At 36.6% G+C, this 23,223-nt stretch overlaps 1 protein-coding gene across 3 annotated transcripts in view; it reads right to left on the bottom strand.

Annotated features, from left to right (window-relative positions):
* The window catches only part of WDR27 (WD repeat domain 27), a 79,646-nt gene that overhangs the window by 1,872 nt on the left and 54,551 nt on the right, over positions 1–23,223 (bottom strand). For all 3 annotated transcript variants that reach the window (XM_060753767.2, XM_067465552.1, XM_060753769.2), the window contains one exon: positions 22,542–22,640. In XM_060753767.2, coding sequence (XP_060609750.2) covers positions 22,542–22,640 — 99 coding nt within the window. The remainder of the gene's footprint in view (positions 1–22,541; positions 22,641–23,223) is intronic.

Below are 23,223 nucleotides of genomic sequence, written 5' to 3'. Positions count from 1 at the left end.
AATTGCAAGTGTTCCTCCCTATTTATTGTGGCCATTTAAAATCCAGCTTGAACAATTGCACAGAACTTTACAATGAATGCCTTCATGATACTGACACACTGATGGAAGAATTTGACCTGTGGTGTAGATTGCACCTGCAGAAAAAAAAACATAAAATGTATTGGAAGCATATCTTGTTTGTGATAGATAGTTTATTTTTGGAATACGAAGAAACTTCTTCAGATTTCTGCAACATTGCCAGTGTCAACAAATACGCGGGGCTGCTGATAAGTCTTTGGCTTTACCCAGAAAGAAATGAGATATGAAGATGAAACTTTACATTTATTCCACATACTCTCCACTGACATCAACACACTTCTTACATCGGTATTCCAAGTTCTGTAAGCCTTGCAAAAAGACACAGCAGACATGGCATCAGAAATGGTGTGAAATTTGGTACCCTTGAGGTGTTTCTTCAGGTTTGGAAACAGATTATCATCGGAGGGAGCTAGATCCAATGAATAAGGTAGGTGGTCAACCAGCTGGAAGCCTAACTCCACCAGTTTTGCCATGGTCGCTTGTACAGTGTGAGCAGAGGAATCGTCTTGCAGGAACAAGATTCCTTTGGACAGCTTTCCGCACCTTTTGGCCTTCAGAACTGCCTTCAATTGGTCCAAAGGTTCAGTGTAATACCTTGCATTGATGGTGGAACCATTTTGAAGGTCGTCCATTAGTACCACGCCCTCCTTATCCCAGAACACAGACTCCATCACCTTAGTGGTTGATTTTTGCACTTGAACTTCTTTGGATGAGGAGAACTACTGTGAATCCACTCTTTTGACTGCTCCTTGGTTTTAGGGTCATACAAATAAATCCAGGTCTCATCCTTAGTGACCAGTCAATCCAGGAAGTTCTTAACAGTCTGGGAACTCTGACAAATGGACCAGGAAGTTTTCACTCGCATGCTTTTCTGATCTGTTGTCAAACATTTGGGGACCCACTTTGCAGAGAGCTTCTTCATGTTTGTTTATTTATTTATTTAGTACATTTATATACCGCCCCTCTCAGCCTTCCGGCACCTCAAGGCAGTTTACAAGGCAAGAATTCAATGCCACCAAGGACACAATTACAATATACAATATAAAAAACATCAGCAACAATAAAATCAAACATTATAATGAAACGTACTTCAATCAATAATCATTAAAACAATGTCCAGTTCTGCCATATAGTTATTCCATTATTATATCCGTTACTCCGTATTTTCAAATGCCCGCTCAAATAGCCATGTCTTAAGATTCTTCTGGAATGATAGGAGCGAGGAAGCCGATCTAATCTCCCTAGGAAGGGCGTTCCATAGCTGAGGGGCCACCACTGAGAAGGCCCTGTGTCTCATTCCCGCCAACCATACTTGTGATGATGGCGGGACTGAGAGCAGGGCCTCTCCAGATGATCTTAAAGTCCTTGCTGGTTCATAAGGGGAGATTCATTCAGACAGGTAAGTTGGGCCAGAACCATTTCAAATGTTCATGGATAATGACACAAACACATTCACACAAAATCCCCATGATGTCTACTATTCCTTAGCTGAAATTCACCGATTTTCCAGTATGATGTTGTGCACAGCATCAACGATCTCCGGAACAACCACCACTCTTGGTCGTCCAGGACGTTCCTCATCATTGCTGCTGAAGTGGCCTGTTTTAAATTTGGCAACCTAGTTCTTAACTGTAGAATATGAAGGGCATTGATCTCCCAATGTCTGCAACATATCACCATGAATATCCTTCATGGACTTCCCTTGCAGAAACAAGAATTTGATCACTCCTCTGCACTTATTTGCTGTGAATATCACCTTAGACTCCGCCATTTTGTTTTCCCGCGTGCCTAGATCACTGTTGCCATAAGCTACAAACACAAAATGTTGGCAACATATATTAGACACATAACGTTTTCATGTGATGTAACATTCGTTACCATAGAAACAAAACAAGAACACAAAGCCAGAGACATATCAGCAGCCCCTGGTACAAATGAAACATCATTTTCAACTCTTAAATGTTTGCAAACATATATAAAAAGTGCAATGGAGCAAGAAAGACTCATGATTAGCTTTAAAAAGTTTCAACCCCCTCCCCCCATTTTTTCTGGTGATGGGCCTGACTTTGATAAAATAAACAATATGCTATTAATTGCTAATTGAACCAGTATAAGATTTACTATGCAATTTAACAAGAGTTTATACCAGTGGGCTTAGAAACATTAATAATAAAGTAGACCATTTATTATTGACATTTCTGTGCAGAATTCTTTTCTGTGCCATTTTTGCTGTTTTCTACATGTTTTCTATTTTTTCTGTTTTTCTGTTTTCGATGCAAAAACATCATATGTGAAAATGAACTCTCTAGGACAGAATAATTACAAAAAGTTAAGAAGCATTAAAATTACTAATCTGATTCAAAATTTTAAAAAGGGAAAAAGACTGGCAGATTTTTAAAATTCAAATACTGAGTAAATCCAAAAGTACAGGGTACATATTATTAAATGTTTTATAAGAAAGCATAACATTATTCATATTCCCGTATCCCTTCTCATTCTCTTTTAGTGTAACTGCACCAGACCTTTCTTGACAGTGAGGAAGAGAAAACTGGACATTTCTTTTATGGAAGTCACAGTCCCTCCACCAAATACATTTTAGAAAAGAACAAAATTAATAACTATCTTCCCAGTGAAGGTAGTTGATATATGTTTACATGAATGAGAGAAGCTATTCTGAATCCAATACATTTTTTCACTCTAGACTTTGGCACTCATCACATGTAAATTTGAAAATTAGTTCAAGGATATCATTAATGAATTCACATTATAGACCAGACATTTTTGTAAAAGTGGTGGGGGAAAGTTAATGTCTTTATACTTGTATCTATTCCAGAGTAAGAAAACTAACAATTGGAAGCTCTAGCTAGCTACATATTGCTAAAAAGAAATTTCTACATGTATTTTTCATTGTCTCACAGGGCTAATAAAAAGCAGAACACAGGAAACAATGGAAACAAATACCACAAATAAAATAGCAAAATGAAGAGGCACAATAGTAAATCAGTGGTGGAAATTATATGACCCAAGGACACTATGTGCCTGCAAGGCTGTTTCTACAGCAACTAGCAATTCTTCTTTAAAGCAAGCCACAACTCTCTCATGCCTACTTCTATTCAAATATCCCCCCTTCCCCCAAATTGTTTCACAAACCAAAAATTCCAGATAGATAGATATGGGTGGCCGAGATGGCCTTGGCAGGCCCTAGAAGGACCAAATTGACCACAACTTGTTCATCCTTATGGTAAATTAGCATGGAGGGCACTAGTGTCATACTAAGATAGCATGGGATGTTCACTGAACAGAATATGGGTCTTAGTGTTTCTACAGATGGTTGTCAATGAAATCAGAATCTCTTAGCCATTTGCTTTAGGCACAGTGAGGAATTTTTACTCTAAGTATCTTTTATGTAAATCCAAAATACTGAGCAGGAAAAATGTATTGGGTGTTGCAGAGAATACTCAGGTTATTATCTTGCCATAGTAAGACGACCAGAATTGAGCAAAATTTCCGCAATTGTATGAGTTTATCTATATCCACCTGCTATTAGTCTTGGACTGATACTTGCAAGCAGGGGCGGTTCAACCCATTACGCAAAGTAAGCATTTGCAGGATAGTTTATTTTGCCCATGGGCACTCTTGATGCACTCTTGGGGAAAAATAGACCTTGACATATGCGAGTTGTAGTTACTGGGATATATAGTTCACCTACAATCAAAGAGCATTCTGAACTCCACCAATGATGGAATTGAACCAAATATGGCACACAGAACTCCCACGACGAACAGAAAATATATATCAGTGATTTGGGGGGGGGGGGGGGCAAAATACTGTTTGCTTACCATTGAAAATTACCTAGGGCCACCTCTGCTTGCAAGTCAATGCAATTCTTCCTCTTAGGGCATATTTTCTCAATCACTTTATGCGAAATTAGAAATGCAACAGTAGATATCCTTATTTTTTGCACCTAGCAGCTATTCTACTCATAGCTCGAAGATCTATTAATTACAAAAGTAGCTTTTCATGAAAGATCTTATATGAAGGAAGCCAACTCAGAGCCCTTCACTTTGACTGTTGGCAGAACTGTAATGCCAAGAGTGTAATTCCACAAGTTTTTAGCACATACTGTTTTACAAAACATATAATTTATGTATGCCACAAGCATTTCCCTATTATAATGGGGTTCGCACAAAGGTCTAATACTTATCATAGCTTTGTGCTAGCATACACACAGTGGAAAATGTGTATGTGTGTGTAATCATTTCACATATAAACCAACTGTAATGTAAAAATCTGTGTACCTTTTTAAAAAATAGACCTCCGCTCTAGATTGCTATTTGAAACTTATAGAACTCACAAGTTACCTTCTCAAAGCAAAACACTCAAAATCTTGTTATTTGTAATGAGTTTGGTGTCCTTGTGTTACTAGGTGCAGGAATTCTATGCTTTTATTTTTTGTTTAAACAAAATCTTTATTGAGGTTACAATGATCTGATGTTTTGATCTTTACTTTGCTTACCATGTTTTTGGGAGAATGTTACCTAAGAAGACCTGCAGTTCATCCAATAGAGGAAACATTGGATCACTTAATTAGTGAAATGATCATTGTTAACTTTGCATGAGTTCCATTATGGTATAGTGCCCTCTGCTGAAAATCCAACAGGCAGAGGTATAAATAAAATATACACAATCAATTTGGAAAAAGAAATGGAAGAAAGAACTATATATAAGAGTTTCTAGCACGCTCTTCTCTCTCTTGCCCTCAACAAGGAACTACTAAACAATTGATTTATCCCCTTATGTGTCTCTGCCTGAATTAGAAGGGGAACATACATTCTTCTTTTTAATCTTTACTTATTGTTATTTTAAGGTTTTCATCAGCTATTACTTCTTCATTTTCTTGTGATGTTGGTGTTCTTTACCATTTTTCTTCATGGGCTTCAGAATATTTTTTTAATACAATATGTCCTTTACTCACTTATTTTAATTACAGAATCATTTTAATGCTGACAATCATTCAATTATTATTCACTGTTCTCTTTAAAAATGTGGCCAACTGCCTTAATGGAATTTTCTCATGGATGTCTAGATTTATGTTGAGATCAACATGCAAATATTGAAGATTTATCTTTTCCCACTCCCAAATTTCCTTTGTGTTATTTTATTTCATACTCTTCAAACAATTATGTACTTCAGTGTGGCAAGTCTGTAAATTTCTTTTGTTGTTTTGTTTTGATACATTTCTCATATTGCACCCCTGAGATCTATGCATTCCTGGTCTACCATATTGCTGGGTGTGTTATTTTACGGTTTGGTCAGTTTATAGGCTTTGTTGTAGGACATGGTCAATTCCTTTTTCTACTTGAGAAGGTATTTAAAGAAAGTCCTGATGTATCCCCAAACTTTAGTTGTATCATGCAAACTCAATTAACAATCTTTTCTGATATTCTGCTTCTCCTTATCTCTATGTTATCCTTTCACCCGGCATTTCCTAGACATGATGGAGTTAGAAGAGGGATGCTGACAATATCCATCTCGCATTTGATAGAAATGTTCCATTCCATGGCTTGATAACCTGCAGGAGTAGAAATGGTGCTAAGATGTTGACTACTAAAAACCTGGATCCTTAATGGTAACCAATGGTTAACGAATCTCTAATAACAAGAGCCATTCAGAGAATGGGAAGTCTAGCCTTTTCCTCCTCTGTCATGGAAGAATATCCTTCCTAGTGTAGGAGACAAATCTGATTGTCACACATCTGAAGTTGATAGGATTATAGATATTGGTGGAAGAACAAAATGGTTAGCTACCAATAGTGAAGGTGGTTCAATTGATGCCCATGCCAATAGTATCAATGTCAGTGTTGACATCAAAACTGAAACAGAAGCCAAATCCTCTGAAGCAGATAGAAAGGTTATTGCTGGAGGAGGATAGACAATGGAACTGCCCTTGAGCACTTCCAGCACTATAAAGGGTCTTGAAATGTAGATGGTGGAAGGAGACAGTGGCCTTCATCTCAGCATCTGCAGCACAAAGCACTTTCCCTAGCGCAAAACTAAGAAGACTGATTATAGCATGCATGATTAATGAAAGCTTGTCACAAATCCCAACCATGTAACATTGTACTTTGTCCAGACTAGCAAAAGGTATGCCTGCCTATAAGGAGCAATGTGCTCTCACAACCGATTTCACCCACATAGGGCTGCTGGAGGACAGAAAAGTTAAGACCAAAGAAGAAGAAATAAAACTGACACCACCACCCCATAATATGAGAGAGAAGTATGACATTCTTTGTCTACCTAAGAAGAATGAGAAGATGGCTCCCAATTAAATAACTGCAACAATCAAAAGAGAAGTGACTGGCACCAGCTGGGCCATAATCCTTAAGTGGGATGAAATGGGGTACAGGTAAATATTGGGGAGGGATGTTTTTATTATGTGCTTTCACTTTATTGCTGAATAATAATAATAATAATAATAATAATAATAATTTTATTACCCAGCTCTCCTTGTAGCTCGAGATGAGGTACCCGGTACACAGTTAAAATGTAAGTTAAAATTCACTGATAAATGCAGATTAAAATTCACAAGTAAAAATTGACCTTTAGGTGAACCTATCACATGATTTTCTGGGGCTGAGAATGTGTGAATGGCCCAATAGGTTTCCATGGCTAAGTGGGGAATTAAGCCCTAATCTCCAGAGTTGCAGTTCGATGTTTATCCAAATCTGTTCAACATCATCGGCTGTAAGGAAGAGTGAAGGAAAACTTCCATTCATGGATTTCCTTACATTAATCTCTTACCATCAAAGCTGTCATTTAGTTACAACATTAGGCGCTACTCTTATAATCAAAATTAGTCTCTCTCTCTCTCTCTCTCTCTCTTTTGGCCTGCCCAAATGTATTTCCCTCTACGAACCATCAAGGAGATTAAGATCATCCAAGGAGGCCCTGCTTTCAGTCCCACCACCGTCGCAGGCACAACTGGTGGGGATGAGGGACAGGGTCTTCTCAGTGGTGACTCCTCGGCTGTGGAACTCCCTCCCCAAGGAAATCAGGTCTGCCCTCTCCCTCTTGGTGCTAAGATTTTGACCAGAAAAAAACTTAAAGCATGGTTGTGGGACCAAGTATTCGAGCAGTAGATGCAGTAACTAGAATGAGAGTGATTTTATCTGACCGGCAATGGACTGACCTTGCACTATAATTCTGAACTGGCTGAATTTTAATGCATGTTTTATAATTGATTTTATATGTTGTTTTTATCTGTAACTGTTATTTTATAATGTATGTGTTGGCATCTAATGGTTGCCTGTTGTGAAAGGTTTTCTTGACAAACATTTAGAGATTCTCAATTGTCTTCCTTTTAGGCTAGAGAGTGACTTTACAAGGACATCCTGAAGATTTCCATGGCCGATTGAGGAATCAAAACTCAAATATCTACACGACACTGTCTCTCCCAAGTTGTTAATTCAGATTTTTTTTAATCGTCATAGAAATTTGTTTCCTCCATTCTAAACAATTGTGGTTTCCATCATATAGCATTATATGGGCTTTATAAGCATACTACACATTTTAAAATGTTCTTTAAAAACCTATGCTAATGTGCAAGTTCTACTAAGCTAGCCTGAAAAATATATAATGGTTTTCCAGTCACATTTGTAATAGGCATTTGTAAATCTATAACATATATTTAAAATTCACATGGTTGAAAAAGTGAATGTGGGTTCAGATTAAGTTTTTTTAAAAAAACATTTAAAAGATGACTTTAAAAGAAATCTAACACAAGTATCATCTTTTGGTAAAAGAACACAGATGTGCTTATGCTGTTACTATGAGATCATTCCCACCATGAGAGTGCCTCCTTAATAATGAGAAAAACAGGGAGGAATTGTTGCTAAAAGGCAGGGGCAAGCTACATTTGCAATCTATAATTACACACTTGTACAATTTCTGGGTCTTAATATCCTATGTCTGAATGCCAGAGAAAACCAAACCTCGAGTAAATGGTAAACTCCTCAAGATCCAAGTTGTAGTTCTAAAACTACTATGATCTAATCACCTAAACAGTAAAGAATATTGTGATTATGGGTAACAAGAGCCCTACAATAATCTGTCCTGGTGTAGCATGCATCTGTTCAAGATTTCATTCACTCCATTCTGTTCCTCCACCACCCAACAACAGCTACTATTCTGCTTCTTCTTCTTTCCCAACTACCCACCATTTTGGGTTTGGGAAAATGAATAGACACACTACTGTACAGTCTCGGCTATATTAAAATGTAGGATTTTCCACTAATATCTACAGGAAGATCTCACTTCAGTTTCTGGAAACACTCACAGCATGAACTAGGAAACAGCTGAATGAGACAATACAATGTTTCTTTCTTCTTTTAAAATTTCATCTGCTTCTTTATTTCAGTCTTATCTGTCATGTATTTGGCTTTTTGAAACTAGCTTGGTTGCATTTAGGCTGAATATATTTCAATGTATGAATGTTGATGTATTTTATTTTATGTATTTGAAAGTTGATGTATTTTATGTATTATGTATTTTATGTATGGCATCTTTCGCCCCAAGTCTCTATGGGAGATGGTGACAGACTATAAATGAAGTATTATTATTATGATGATGATTTCAGGAATGTATTTAAATCTAACCTGCCAATTAAAATTTAGAGATGTAAGCTGTAATCCTAGACTGTGTCTTTTTACCAAAGGAAGATATTAGGCCTGTGCGATTGATGAAAAAAGTGTTTCCAAATTCATTACAAAATTAGGGGGTGCCGATGTTTTGTTTCTAAAGTGTTTCTAAAGTTCATCAGTAAAAAAAATCATTACTATAACAAGAGTAGTGAAATTTCATTACTTTTTCATTGTAGTAGTTGCACAAGTGAAGAGACTTCAGGGGCTCCTTTTCTCTAATTTTATGGTTATTGAGGTGAAACTTGCTACAATGGTAGAACACATTTACCACTGTCAGCCCATCAAGTTTCAGAAAGTTTCTCTTATCCATGGATTTTTGGGGAAATTTCAATGTTTTTATAAAGAACATCTTTAAAAAAACTACAAGAGCTATCTCCTTGAATTTTCTTTACAATGACACAAGATAACAGGGGATAATTCCCCCAACTTTCAGAAGTATTCATACATCTACTGATTTTGAAACTGACTTTGGGAAGCTTCCGAGGTTTACAAAATTCAAATGAAAAAGTATTGAGTAAGTTTAGATTCCTAAGTTTTTGGTGCAGGGCATGGCCACATGATGGATATCGCATCATGATTACAAATTTAATGAATTTGATCTCATTTATGATAATTTTGCACAGCCCTAGAACATAGTCAATAGTGTCCTTCCATCAATGGAACCGACACTATTAGCAGATTCCAGATTTCCAAATATCCACAGATATAGCAGCCCAGTGTCTTCTCTCCTTGTAAAACTTTAGATCAACCGAATTTTTAAAAGGCTTTCTTGCTGAATATTAACATTTTTCAGGCCACTTCCCTGGATGCTTTTGGAAATATAAGTGATATTTAGTGGTTGCCTTATAACATTATCTGCTACCACTAAAACTTTTCTCATAAAATGATGACAAACATTTGGACTTTGAAGCTGCTAGTTGATTGAAGCATACATTGAAAACTGCATTCAGTGGCAGGGGCTGCTACAGCACAATAACTTATGTTAGCATGCAAAAGTTGTATTATGCTTTCCTCAGAACTTACATAACCTTAAGAAAATGCTATAGTTCTAGGAAAGCATTGCTCTGTTAAAGGGAGTAAGATTGAGTTTGAAGTTAGATCAAAATTCACAACTAAAGTTAAGTTTGGCTTTTGAATTTTGATTTAACTTGAACTCTCAAATGATCAAACAAATGTATTGAATGATCACCTTATCTGTGTCCCTGCAAAGTGGGAGCAGCACAAGGTATCCTGTGGCACATACCTGCTACCATGCAACTTTTTGGGATATCTGATATGTGGATTGGGCAGTTTTACTTCATTTATGTGCCAGGGATCAGTACCATGTTGCTGCACATTGGCTACAACTGTTTCCTCAGATCAACAATTGATGGGTCAACTAGCAATGTAATGCTAGCAAAAGCAATGGGGGCTGAACCAGTCTTGTGCGTATTCACCAACACTCCCTAACCACATGTTCCAAATTGCTGGGTAACTTTCTAGGGTTAGTTTTATCATGACAGAGGGCTGAAGAAGAGGGAGGCAGGACAAAGCTCAGATATCATTGTTAGCATTATGCCAGTATTATAATGTATGCATTGAAATCAGTATGTTAGATTTTCAATAATTAGCAAATCAACCAAGACACAAACTGAAACAATAAGATTGCTTCCTTCTGTAATAAGCCAAATCAGCTATTTCAGACATGTTACTATGGATTAAAAACTAAAATACTGAAGATGTCTTTCCTCCTAATACTAAGTGGTTGTTTTTTTATTTATGCTAATTTATATGTTCTTCAACTTGAAGAACTGATGTCCATTACAGTTTGAACAATACCAATAAGTAACTTGAGTTAATAATCTCTCTCTTTTTAAACTAATAAACTAAAATCCTTTAACTATCTTGGCCATTTCTAAGGTGCCAGACCTATATGCACTTTGAAGTCTAATTAAAATGAAAATAAACATATAGTTTATGTATATGACTGAAAAGTCTCGGTGCACTAGACAGTTTGGATACGAATAATATTAGAAAAACACTCCTAAATAGTTAAGTGAAATATGCTCCTGTAAACCACTAGGATGACTTCATAGGTTAGTCAATGAAAGAAGACAAAGAAGCTGTTATAATCGATATTAGAACTGTCTTGCAAAAATAAAGGAAAGTTTTAAATGAAAACACTACCATCTTCAGCATTCCAGTAACAATAAGAGCCGCCGCAAACTACAGGAAAGCGGGAGCGAGCTTGCGCTTGCGCTCGCTCCGAAGCCCCGCCTTTTTTCCCCCGAGGCTGCTCTCCCTCTTGCTAGCATGCCTGTTTTCCCTTGCTAGGCCAGCGTTCCAAGCGTACTCTTGCTGTTGACAGAATTCAACAGCGAGAGTACGCTTGGAACGCTGGCCTAGCAAGGGAAAACAGGCACGCTAGCAAGAGGGAGAGCAGCCTTGGGGGAAAAAAGGCGGGGCTTCGGAGCAAGCGCAAGCACAAGCTCGCTCCCGCTTTCCTGTAGTTTGCGGCGGCTCTAAGACCACGTTAACCAAGCACCTATGAATACCTACACGACCTCTTTAATATAGCTCAGCATATGTGTCTGGACAAAACATGTGGCTTGGTTAAAGTGAGCAGCATTGAAGCAAATGTATTTTTAAAGATATACAATGTATACAAATAAAGCCAGCCCTCTACATTTGTGGGTTTGATTTTTGAAGATTTGGTTATTTGTGGATTTGATTAATATGAATCCCTAGGTCCTCCATTGCATCTCTGTGGCCAAATTCTTCCAGACACTGAACATTGAGTCATGCTGGAGGACCTAACATATCTAGGCATTTTTAGATTCTCCTGTTTGATTCTATGCATATAGTCACACTAGGGGAACAAAAGATTTTTAGAAATATTCTGCAGGGTTAAAATATTTTTTATTTATGTTTTTTTCCACTATTGTGGGGGTCTTGCGTCCGTAGCTCACATGAAAGTGGATGGCCTACTGTTTAGAGCTCAGATTTGCAATGTATTTGGTTTAATATACTTCTGAAGAGCTTCCCCACTCATGACAGCTGGGGATTATTTTTTTTAAAAAAAATTACCAATCAAAAAAATCAAGCTAATAAAATGAAGATTGTTACTAGCTGTTAAAAAGAGTATAAATCTAACATCAATTGGAAGGTATATGTAGTTTCACAGATCCTTTATCAGGATATCTGTGTTGCTTGATTAAAATTAATCAAACAAATCAAAGTTAATTAAGTTTAAATTAAGAAATGTACCTTCCTATAAAGAAATTTTAGTAGTGATTAGCCAGTCTATGTTATTATAATTTTTCACGTCTACCGGGTCAGGACACTGAAGTCATTAAGGGTACTTCAAGCTTCCCATAAGCATAAGAAATTCACCCAAAAGAATTGAACTGTTGGAAGTGAGGGGTAAAACCTATGTTGGCAGCTGCTTTCACTCTCCTAATAAAGTCAATCCAGATGGAGAATCTCACACAAGTGTCTTAACCTCAATCTCATGGTGGCTTTGAATGCAGAGCAACAATTTTATTTTAAAATTTTATATTGATTTGCAATGTACCTTGGGCCTTTTTTCTTGAGAGAAAAAATGGTTTGTAAATGGAATGAATGAACAGCTCTGTAAAATATGTTACTGTAACAAAAGAATTCATTGTGTGAGTTCACACAGATGTTATTGTTGCTCAAGGATATACCACATTTTCACATATTTTCTGTCTGCCTCATTATACCCACATCAGAAACATACTAAACCTTCATTAAAAACAAATCTTACAGACCATGGAAGATTTACCAGCTAAGAGATCATCATATACAGTCCACAACGATACTGATTTTATAAAGAATAACTACTCCTCCAAAAACCATAAATCAAATAACAAATGTACAAACTATTATTGTAAACTGCCTTGTGTATAAATGGTACATTTGAAGGCAGTTTAGTACAACTGTCTACAGCAGCCTTCACTAATCTGAAGACTTCAAAATATGCTAGAGTAAAGCTCCCACATATATTTTCATGCTGTCTGGGGATAATGGGAATTGTAGTTCAACACATCTGGAGAGCACCTGTGAAGAAACTGGCCTACAATATATTTAACATATGACAATCACAGCTGCATGAATAATTTCCAAATAGTACAGCATGAGGTTGTGATCAACATCCTTGAAACTGTTCAACAGACCAACTTACAAACTTGTCCTACTTAGCTGGCAAGCTTGCTGGGGACATTAGCAGAACCAATTTAATTAGACACATGTGCTCTACACTTCTCATTTATGTAGGCTACCACTGAAGAATATCTCCTTGAAAATAGTAACAAACTCTCTGTGCCAAGGCAATGCATTGAAACTGGAACTTGGTCAATTGTATAGATTTTGACTGAAACTAATGGTCGAATCAATCGAGAAAGGTCTGGCCATTGAACAGATTGACTCATACTTAAGGATGAAGGTGAGACAACAGGCAGTCAAAGAAATCTACTCCTCAGAAGGGAAATTCAATCCAGAAAGTTATCATGGAAAAAAGCTTTTTTTCCACTAATCTTTGTTTTCACAATAAGCCAATTTTTTCAAAATCCAATGATCATAGTGATATCTTCTGAACAGAGGCACAGACATCAAAACAAACACCACAAGGATGCTAACCTTTCCCTATGCTATTCAAAGCTAAATATGTATATAATTTTGATTGGAGTAACACTTAAGAAATGCATCTGTTTTGACTTACAAGCAAGTTCAACTCAAGAACAAACCTACAGAACCTATCTTGTTCGTAACTTGAAGACTGCCTGTAGATGAAATTATTTCTCTAGATCAGGCATGGACAAACTTCAGCCCTCCAGGTGTCTTGGACTTCAACTCCTACAACTCTTAACAGCCTACTGGCTGGTAGGAATTCTAAGAGTTGAAGTCCAAAACACTTGGAGGGCCGAAGTTCACCCATGCCTGCTCTAGATGCACACTTGAAAAGCAGGATTGCAGTCACAGGAGATCTTTTCTTTCTGGCATATGCATAAGTGGGGTGAATAATAATACAAGAGATATATTCTGTCGACAGCAGAAGTGGAGTTAGTTTCACAAGGTCCTTTAATTATCTCTGCCAAAAAGTGCTTGTGACCCACCAATTACAATTCCCATGATTCCATAGTATTGAAACATGGCAGTTAAAGTGGTGTTAAACTGCATTGATTCTACAGTGTAGATGCAGCCCTAGATAGTTCTCTTGTTATCTTAATTGGGATGGGAAAGGCAGGTTGATTTAAAGCTGAAGATCTATATATTTAATACGCATGATAGTTATTCTCATCTTTGCACTGATTGTTCTGGAACAGCTGTTCCAGGAGCTCCAAATTTGTTTGCTTTGCACTGAGTGTTTGTTTATAGTCCTAAGTTTCAGGGACTCTGCAGATAGGTGGTTTCTTCTGGCTGCATCCATAGGGCAAGCCACCTGTCAATTATAGTTAGGTTCTCTGGTCCCGCCCCTTTTTGGGTTTTTGGAGGGAAGGGGCCATTTTTCAGTTAGTCTCAGCAAAGGAAGCCAATGCGCAGGATGTGTACAGACATTCTCCTGTACAAAGGCTTCAACCCTTAAGACTTCCCGGGGGAGAACAGTCTTAAGCCTCTAAAGATTACCAAAGCCTTACAGCCCTGAGGAATTCCGGAGGGAATAACAGCTTTAATCATCAAAATCTCCAGCTAAGTGACTACAGGCCTGCTGGTACGTCTGTTCGGTTTTGAGACACAGTTCAGCCGGTAGTGGATTCAAATCAGTCAGGTTTAGGTTCACAGTAGCCTGGGAGGAGCTAGAAAGGGGATTTTCCTTGAAAATAAAGCAAAGAAACAGTTAGAAGCCACCAGTTGCTTGAAGCCTGGAAGCATTTGTTTAATTTTGAAGACAAAGGAAGTTTCTGTTTAATTGTTCATCAATAAAAGATTGTTGTATTTAAGCTCAAGCCTCCTAAAGACTGTTTAATGAGGGAAAATTCTCTAAAGGCTTCTTTTCAGGTCCCCTGGCTTCCCGTTGGGCTAAAGTTGCATGTCCTGTGTTAAAAGCACTTCGTTTCAAGCCCAGCGGCGACAGAACACTGATGCTTATTACATTCAAAATCTAACAGTTAAATAAACAATAAGAATCAATGTTGATGACCTCATCTTTCAAAAACAGTGCTTTAATATCAAAAAGATGCCAAAACTGACCTCTGAATCTTACATAAGTCATGGTGAGCTAATGAAGAAAAATGAAGTGTGCCTGCCAGGCTAGTGGTTATATTTAAAAGAGAGTATCATATTTTGCAGTGCAAACAAAAGGGTTTGCTAGCATGTCATTTACACACAGAGACTGGACTGAATCTTCATAGTTACGATGAGACTATACTCCAGAATAATTGAGAGTCTACAGTGAAAAAGAAAAGCCAATTTGGGTAACTGAAGTGTTGTAATACAGTGGTAATGCAAGTCAGTGATTTTCTAAGCAGAGAAAGTGATACTAGCCTATTTAGAGTATATCATCGAAATAGGGGCCACATCATTTTACTTAAACAAATGTACCTGTCTTCAGTATCAACAGAATAGTCCATAAAGTGGGATGTATGAAGGGTTTCAGGTCACATTTTGGTACCTCTCAAAACTGCACACAATATCTTCAATGGTGTAAGTTAGACCATGAGCACTGGGGCCCTGCAGGCATGCCTGTCTTTTCATGAGATATTATTTCCAAGAGCTATTGATTATGGTTCACTGAACTTTGCCTTAATTGCAGGAATCAAGTTCTTCTTTTCTATCAAGTTGTGCAGGAAGTTTCCATAGTGTCAACTGTGATAAAAGGATCAAAATGGAAGCCTGGACTGTAAAATAACATTGGTTCATCAAGGAGGAAACTGATACTGTTTTCTCCTTTTCTTTGTTTTTTCTGTACCAAAGTCTCAGCTGTTCTTGAGGAAGCCATTTATGATTTGTTTTCTATGTTTCTCGGGAATCTCACTTATTTTGGGAACAGCCATTACTGTTTGTTTCCTCCCTTGCAAGTACTTATTCTGGAGTCCCAAGTTCCCCGGATGTTGCCTTTCCAGCTTTATTGTTCTGTGGTCTTAGTTATTCTCGCTATAGCTTTTGGGCACGGTGGTTTCTTGTAAAATTATTTCTTCTAATAAGTAACTTAATCAGGAATAATGGCTTTGTTCTAGTTACGGAAGTGCACCTCCCAATGACAGAAAATGGTAGTGTATGTTGTAGTCAGATTTAAACATATTGAAATGAATTAACATATTTTAAAAACCACATAATTATTTATTATTCCTTAGAATTCATGCTACTTTTCTTCTGTTAGGTCTCATGGTTTTTGAGTTATAGTGGAGATGGAGATACATCCATACTCTTAGTATTATTATTATACATGCACTGCAATTTAAAGAAAAGCAAGAATCTTTTTATCAATTCAAACATGCAAAACACAATAATTTTGATCTAGGAGAATAGACATCAGCATTGGTCATGGTTATGGCCTTTACCATCTTCCTGCAAGAATTCTCCCTATTGATTTCAAAAATATATGTGGGGGAACTTGTTGAGATCGACTTCTGTCTTTTTATCTTCCAACTGGATCCCTTTATGGAAGAAAATTCAGCATTACAGAAGTGCCCCGAGAAGGTGACTTTAGGATGAAATGAATGTGAATAATTTCAAGCCTGGTAGCAGGAACATAAGGCACATGTTATTTCCCCATCCCCTCCATTTTTCAATGGTGAGATGTGAGATGAAAACTGAGAAGTGGAAGCAGAAGAATTCACAGTTGATGAGGGCTTTGCAACCCTTTTCAAGAAAATGGAAATAAAACTGGCTGCAATTTTAAAGCGGTATTTTTTCCCTACTTTTCAAGCCCACCATTAATTAAAATATTCACTCCATATCTATTTTAAGAAATAACTTTGTTTATCATATTATACTTTCTGACACAATGACTATTAATATAAATAAACTCATTATGTTGTCTTGAAAGAAAAAAACAAAACTAAAAATCTGTAGAGTTTGCTAAAGCTTGGCATTTACAATTATGTTCTCTTCGACATTTTATAAAATAATTTGATTTTGTTGAAAGAAAACATGATCATTATATATTCCCACCAATACCCTGGCCAACATTGGCTAGAATTATGCTAGAATTATGCCCAATATGCATTCCTCAACCCACACTCCAATTGCCATCTAGGAAAGACCACTGGCATTTTGATGATTAGAATACACACCAAGCAAGCAATAGAAACTAAAAGGAATGTAAATGTAGGCTTGTTAAACTGTAAATGTTGACACAGCCATTTAAGGCAGATATTCAGGCAAAGACTCAAACTTCATTGCCATTCATGATCAACATTACCAAACAATCTCAAAATATCAAATGTAATGGACTTTAAATCATTCTGATCCTAAACAGAGAGCAGACTCTAACCTCAGTCTTCAGTGTACAACACAGAAGATATCAACTGAATTAGGAATTATGCAAAACCCAAAGATTTTAGAAGATTTATAAAGATATTCTGAAGGTCTCTTTTTAAACAAAGAAAAAAGCCTATGTGAAGCTACTGATGTTAGGGTTGCTTCTATACTAATGGATGCTTTTGCCCAAAATTTCTGGATGTTTTTGCCTTACAATAGAGTTTATGCATGCAGCACCCAAGAGTATTTTCAAAATAAACTTTTTTTGTAATAATGTGCAACTCTATTGATGCACAAAATGGGAAGGAGCCAGTTAAATATCTCTTCACATTGAAGGTTCCTTCACAATAAATCTTTGTAGAAAAATAGCTTGCAATTATAGTAGCCAGTTACATTGAATGACAAATGTAAAAACTACAGGGCAATCTGAAGATAGAATAAATAGCTGGATAGTTGAATACTCAAAAACTGCTGAGCCAATGCATGAAAATCTGAGGCTGTAATCCTAGACAGATCTTCCTGGAAGTAAATCTAGTCCATATTAACACTACAACCCTATTCATATCTATTCAAAGGTAAGTTCCTTTAATTTCAGTGAGACCTATTCCCAGTAAAAGATGACTATACACAGTCTCTACCTTTTATCCATTATATCAGCAGCTTTGGGATTTTAATCTTTTCAGTATGATAGAGTGAAAAGTACAGGAATTAAACTACAGGAATTAAAACTGGAAAAGATGAGATGTGGCCATTTAAAAGCAAGGGTGAAAGGACAACATGGTAGGCCCTGCATGAGAAAGAATGTAACGTACATGAGCATAAAATGCAGGCATCTTTAGTTTACCTAAATACATAACATTTCAAACAATTGCTTGGTGAAGCTTTTAAAAAAGAACATATATGTATTTTTCCAATATCATGGTGAGTACAGCAGTGATTCTGAAATTTTAGTCCTTCAAGTGTTTTGGACTTCAGATCCAACAAACTCTGACCACTGTTCAGGGTATGATGATGATGTTGATTTATTTCAGTTTTGTTCTGTTTTAATCAGTAATAAGCTGCCTTTTTATACTGGGAGACAGATGGGACATAGAGGATACAACTTAAATGAGCCTGTGAAGCCCATTAGATAGTGTTAGGCATTTTTTTCATGCTGAGAAAGACTATCAAATTGTGGCAATTTGGCCTGCACAAACAGACACAAAATTGTGACAACACATTCACTAACTGAAAGTTATACTAATGTTACCTTGTGCACCAGTTGCGCCTGTAGCTTGGGAAGTCAGACTTGACCATGGTGGTCCATGCTCTTGTTACATCTCGCATAGACTACTGCAAGGCACTCTATGTAGGGTTGCCTTCAAATAGTCCAGCAGTCAGATTTCTAATGGGAGCAGGGTACAGGGAGCATACAACTCCCCTGTTGCGTCAGCTCCACTGGCTTCTGATTTGCTAATGAGCCCAATTTAAAGTGCTCGCCTTAGTCTATAAAGCTCTAAATGTTTCCAGTCCAACTTATCTGTCCGAACGTATCTCCTTGTATGGGCCTACTAGAACTTTAAGATCATCTGGGGAGGCTCTGCTCTAGGCCCTACTCTCTTTGCAAGCACGATTGGTGGGGATGAGAGACACAGCCTTCTTAGTGGTGGCCCCTTGGCTGTGGAACTCCCTCCCCAGTGACATCAGGCAGGCCTCATCCCTTTTAATTTTTAGAAAAAAAGTTAAAGAGATAGCTTTGCACACAAGCATTTGAAGAATAAGTAACTACGGGTTTTAACACTGTTTGGATATGGATTATTTACTTATTTATTTATTTAGAGAATTTGTATCTCATCCTTCTCAACTCCCGAAGGGGGATTTAGGACAAAGCTCTTGAACAAATGGAACTATGCACTTTATATGTTTTAATCTGTGTGTTGTTTTAATGGTCTGACTGACTAATTATTAACCGTTTTAATGGAGGGGATATGCTATTGTTTTTACTGTTGATTTTACCGGTATTGAATTGTACCGGAGTTGTAAGCCACCTTGAGTCCCCTGAGGGGGAGAAAGGCAGTATATAAATATATTAATACTTTTGTACTAGCTGTTTTCAGAACTAGCATGAAGGATGCTCCTAAAGTATATTTTAAAGTCTGTACTAGCATAAGGTCTTTTGTTTATTTTCACTTATAAACTATAACCATGAGCAAGTATTTTAAAAAACAAAATACAAACTTTAACTCTGCCACGCATTTCATCTGCTATTATGTTAAAGATGTCATATAAACCTAGAATGTCTGGCAGAAAAGAAAGCACAACATTTCAATAATTTTATGATCCCATTCTCTACAATCAACATACAATCTATCTTGAGAGGAAAAGCAGTCCTCCAAATTGTTTTTGGAAAGACTCGACAGGGTTTGGCACCAATGCTTTCAAGCTGAATGATTTCATTTTTATAAGATTTGCACAGAAAACTGCTTCCTGATGTTTGTTTTCAAAGTAAGATATTGCATGCAAAAATTGTATATATGCCTATGTGAGTTCGTGCATGACCTGCCTCACAAGCTGCACAAGTATAATATGTTCTGGAAGTGGGGATTTAATTGGAAATGCTGGAAAGTATCCAAGACTAGACTGCAGTTGGTGGGACAGTGGGATTCTATGGAAATGAGAAGCAATTCTCCTTCTACTTCACCCCCATTGAATATATTTAAAAGCAGCTCAATTTTGAACCAGTTTCTAGGAGACACAAAAAGATGCAGAGGGAGGAAGAAGTTCTGTTACACTAATGCTGTAGTGCTAGCGTGATGCTGGACTGAGGCCCTTTGCTTCCCCATCTAATATATTATTCTGCCATTTTGAGCAGTGGAGGTAGCATATAGCTCTTGTGACTGGTAGTCTCTTCTTAAAAATGAATACTTTTTAAACAATTAAGATTGCTATCAGTACATTATGTGGTAGTAAAAATCCATCTCCCCTAATCAATTTGATTGGATGATCCCAAGTTCCAATGTTAGAGAGACCATGCATCTGTTAATTTATTTCCTGCATTTGAGGCATCTCATATAGATCTCATTCTATAAAAATACACATTTTTGTGTAGGAAATAGTAATTACTGTACATACTGTTTTCCGAGCAAACAAATGCTATTTTTATACACATATATTATTTCCTGCTGCTGAACACTGAACATTCAGAAGTCCTTTTGCAATAAATATATTGAATCAAATTTATATAAGGCAAGGAATTAATTACACCATTTCTTGAAATGATATGATTTGAATAGTCACTACATTATTCTGCTATGCAGAATAACCAGCTTGACTTAAATACTTCATCCCACTATTTACTACAGCTGCAATTTTTCCTAAACTCAGACATTTATCCCATATTTGAAAATCTTATAGAAGGCTGCCGTTGCTCATCTGCAAGGACTTGAAGTTGCTTCCAATAATGTGAAATGCCAGAGGCCACTGCAAATTGTAGAATATACTTATCAAAAATGTATGAAAACCATTGTTGTGCACTGTAGTAATATTTTATGCTCTTCTCTGATCTGGAATTGATCCATTTGGAAAGAGTTGGCTGCTAAATAAAAGAAGGCAAGAACTTTCAAGGAGTTGGAATGTAGTTTGCCCCTCTGCATTATCCAGATAATGTATAAGAGCCCTTAGAAGATTGTATTGTTTGGTAGTATGAGTATGAAAAACCAAACTATTTGCCTTTATACATTAAAAACTGTTTTTGTTTCACTATGGTTAGTGCCAGTGAAAGCAACAGATTCCCCATGTATAAAAATTTACTCTGTACAAATGTGTCTGGAAGAGATCTAAATATAATAAGAGACCTGAATTATTATTTTATGTATATTTTGGTTTATACAAATATTTTTTTAAAAAGACAGATATTGAGCTCATAGTCCGTTTAGGTTTTCCCCTCCATTAAATTATATTTGTGACAAAAGTAATGACGTCTTTATTAGCAAGCAGGTATTTTGGAAAGAAAGTATATTCAATTCCTATAACATGTATTCTTTATATCATATTTAAGAATTAAGATAATTTAAATTATCCCTTTGTAGATGCTATTTTCATTACCCTTTCTATCATCCTGGCTTGTTGAAAGCCTGTAAGACCAAGTTCTGGGCATCTAAAATCTAAATAGCGATATAAAAGATAATAGGAATTTGGAATCACAGACTAATATATCCTGATAGATATAAATAAATAACAATCTCTGTGTTTTAAAATACATCTTGTTCAATATCTCTATTGGAGGACATTTCAAAGAATGTTATTTTTGTTTTTTCCTTTTCAATAATTTCTGTCATAAATATCAATACCTGTGTTTACCACTATCCCTCTCCCTGCTACACACAACGGTATGGAAATTTACATTTCTACTTGCTGCACCTAAGCTGTGTAATTTTAAAGAAACACATTATTTTGAAGCCATATTCAAAATCCACAGAATTTAGGGCTGCTATTAAAATACTATCAGTAGACATCTGTCCTTAAAAAGTGTCTCCCTTGTAAGTTCGACTGAGCATTAATGCAACCACAACATAACACTGTGAATCATAGCTGTGGGTGCTATGAATCTTGTAGCGATTCACATAATGGAAAATACATAGCAGGCACATGAGAGATAATCAAAGAGTGATGTAATCCCAAAGTCAAAATGTGGTAAAAAAAAGTTTAAAAGAACCTTTTTCTATTGCCACAAAGCAAACTTACTTGTGGAAAATTATGTGCTACTGATGATTAAGTGAACAGGTGGCAGCAAACCACTATCACAGAACAGTGCTTTCAAATGTGTCTTTCTTTGTAATTCAGTTTTCCATATGTGGTCCCCAGAGAAACAGACTTTTCACCTCGAGCCAGTAAAAATTCAATAACTCATATTTTTAGACCCATCCAAGGCTACTTGAAGCCAATTCTAAATTCATTTCCGTGACTTAAAGTGCTTACATTTTTGCTATCTAGGAAGTTTTATGTATATTTTTCTATTGGCCAGTTAAGTATCCTTATGTAGCATTTTATCAAAAATAATTCTAAAACATTGTCTAGTTGCAATGCAGCCCTGATTGGGGGGGGGGGGAGGGTAGAATCCCCCACATAACTGAAAGATACTTTTCATTGCTTGTTTTTTTGTGACAACTGTCATATCAATGGCATGGTTTTCTTCCAATTTGTTAGAATACATACATTAGAAACATACTCAAGGAAAGTAACTGTTACTTCCAGGTTCTCTTTCACATTTGTATTACAATTCACACCTATACATGTATTATAGATTGTCACAAAGATTTCCAGCAGCTAGAAATGACCATATAAAAAGGAAACAAGGGGAAAATACCTGGGGAGATGATGGGCCAAAAGCCACATTGATTACAGATTCTGTGTGTCCGGTCAATTTATGGGAATAGGTGCTTGAATGCTTCTCATATATGTAAGCCTGAAAAACAATACATATTTAAAGATTATTGATTTACTAAATACCCATTGATTTAATGAGTCCACTCAAGTAGACACTAATTACTGAATACAAGATAGAAACTCTACCCATAGCCATCTTACATACTACAATATTCCAGCTAAAATTTGTAATTTCTAAAAAGAGGTCAATATAGAAATGGAAACAACAATCATATTTGGGGGTTTGAGAGAATACATTATTTAGCTACTGACAATTTCTGTGACCTGCCACACTGTTGCAGCCTGTGCAGAAATTACTTATTAAAGTTTTTTTTAGTGTCATGATCTTTGCCTTGTCAACGGCAAGGAAAATTAACTACAGCAACTCCAAGGTAGATGTAGTCCTTCGCCTCTTGTAGGGGACCAGATATAGTATTCATCCTTGAATTCCACTGACAAATCCTCAAAGATACCACTTCCAGTTCCACCACTGTGGAATAATTGCCAGCAGCATAGTAACATCATGTGAGGTTAGTAGGAGGTAGTCTTCATTATTCCTATCATCTGCACCATTGGTTCTTAACTTTTGATTTACCATGCATCCTTTTAAATATATTTTATTG

Source organism: Anolis sagrei, chromosome 1, assembly GCF_037176765.1.
Source record: "Anolis sagrei isolate rAnoSag1 chromosome 1, rAnoSag1.mat, whole genome shotgun sequence".
Classification (NCBI taxonomy): domain Eukaryota; kingdom Metazoa; phylum Chordata; class Lepidosauria; order Squamata; family Dactyloidae; genus Anolis; species Anolis sagrei.
Note: the sequence above shows the minus strand (reverse complement) of the source record. Positions and strands in the feature narration are given on the sequence as shown.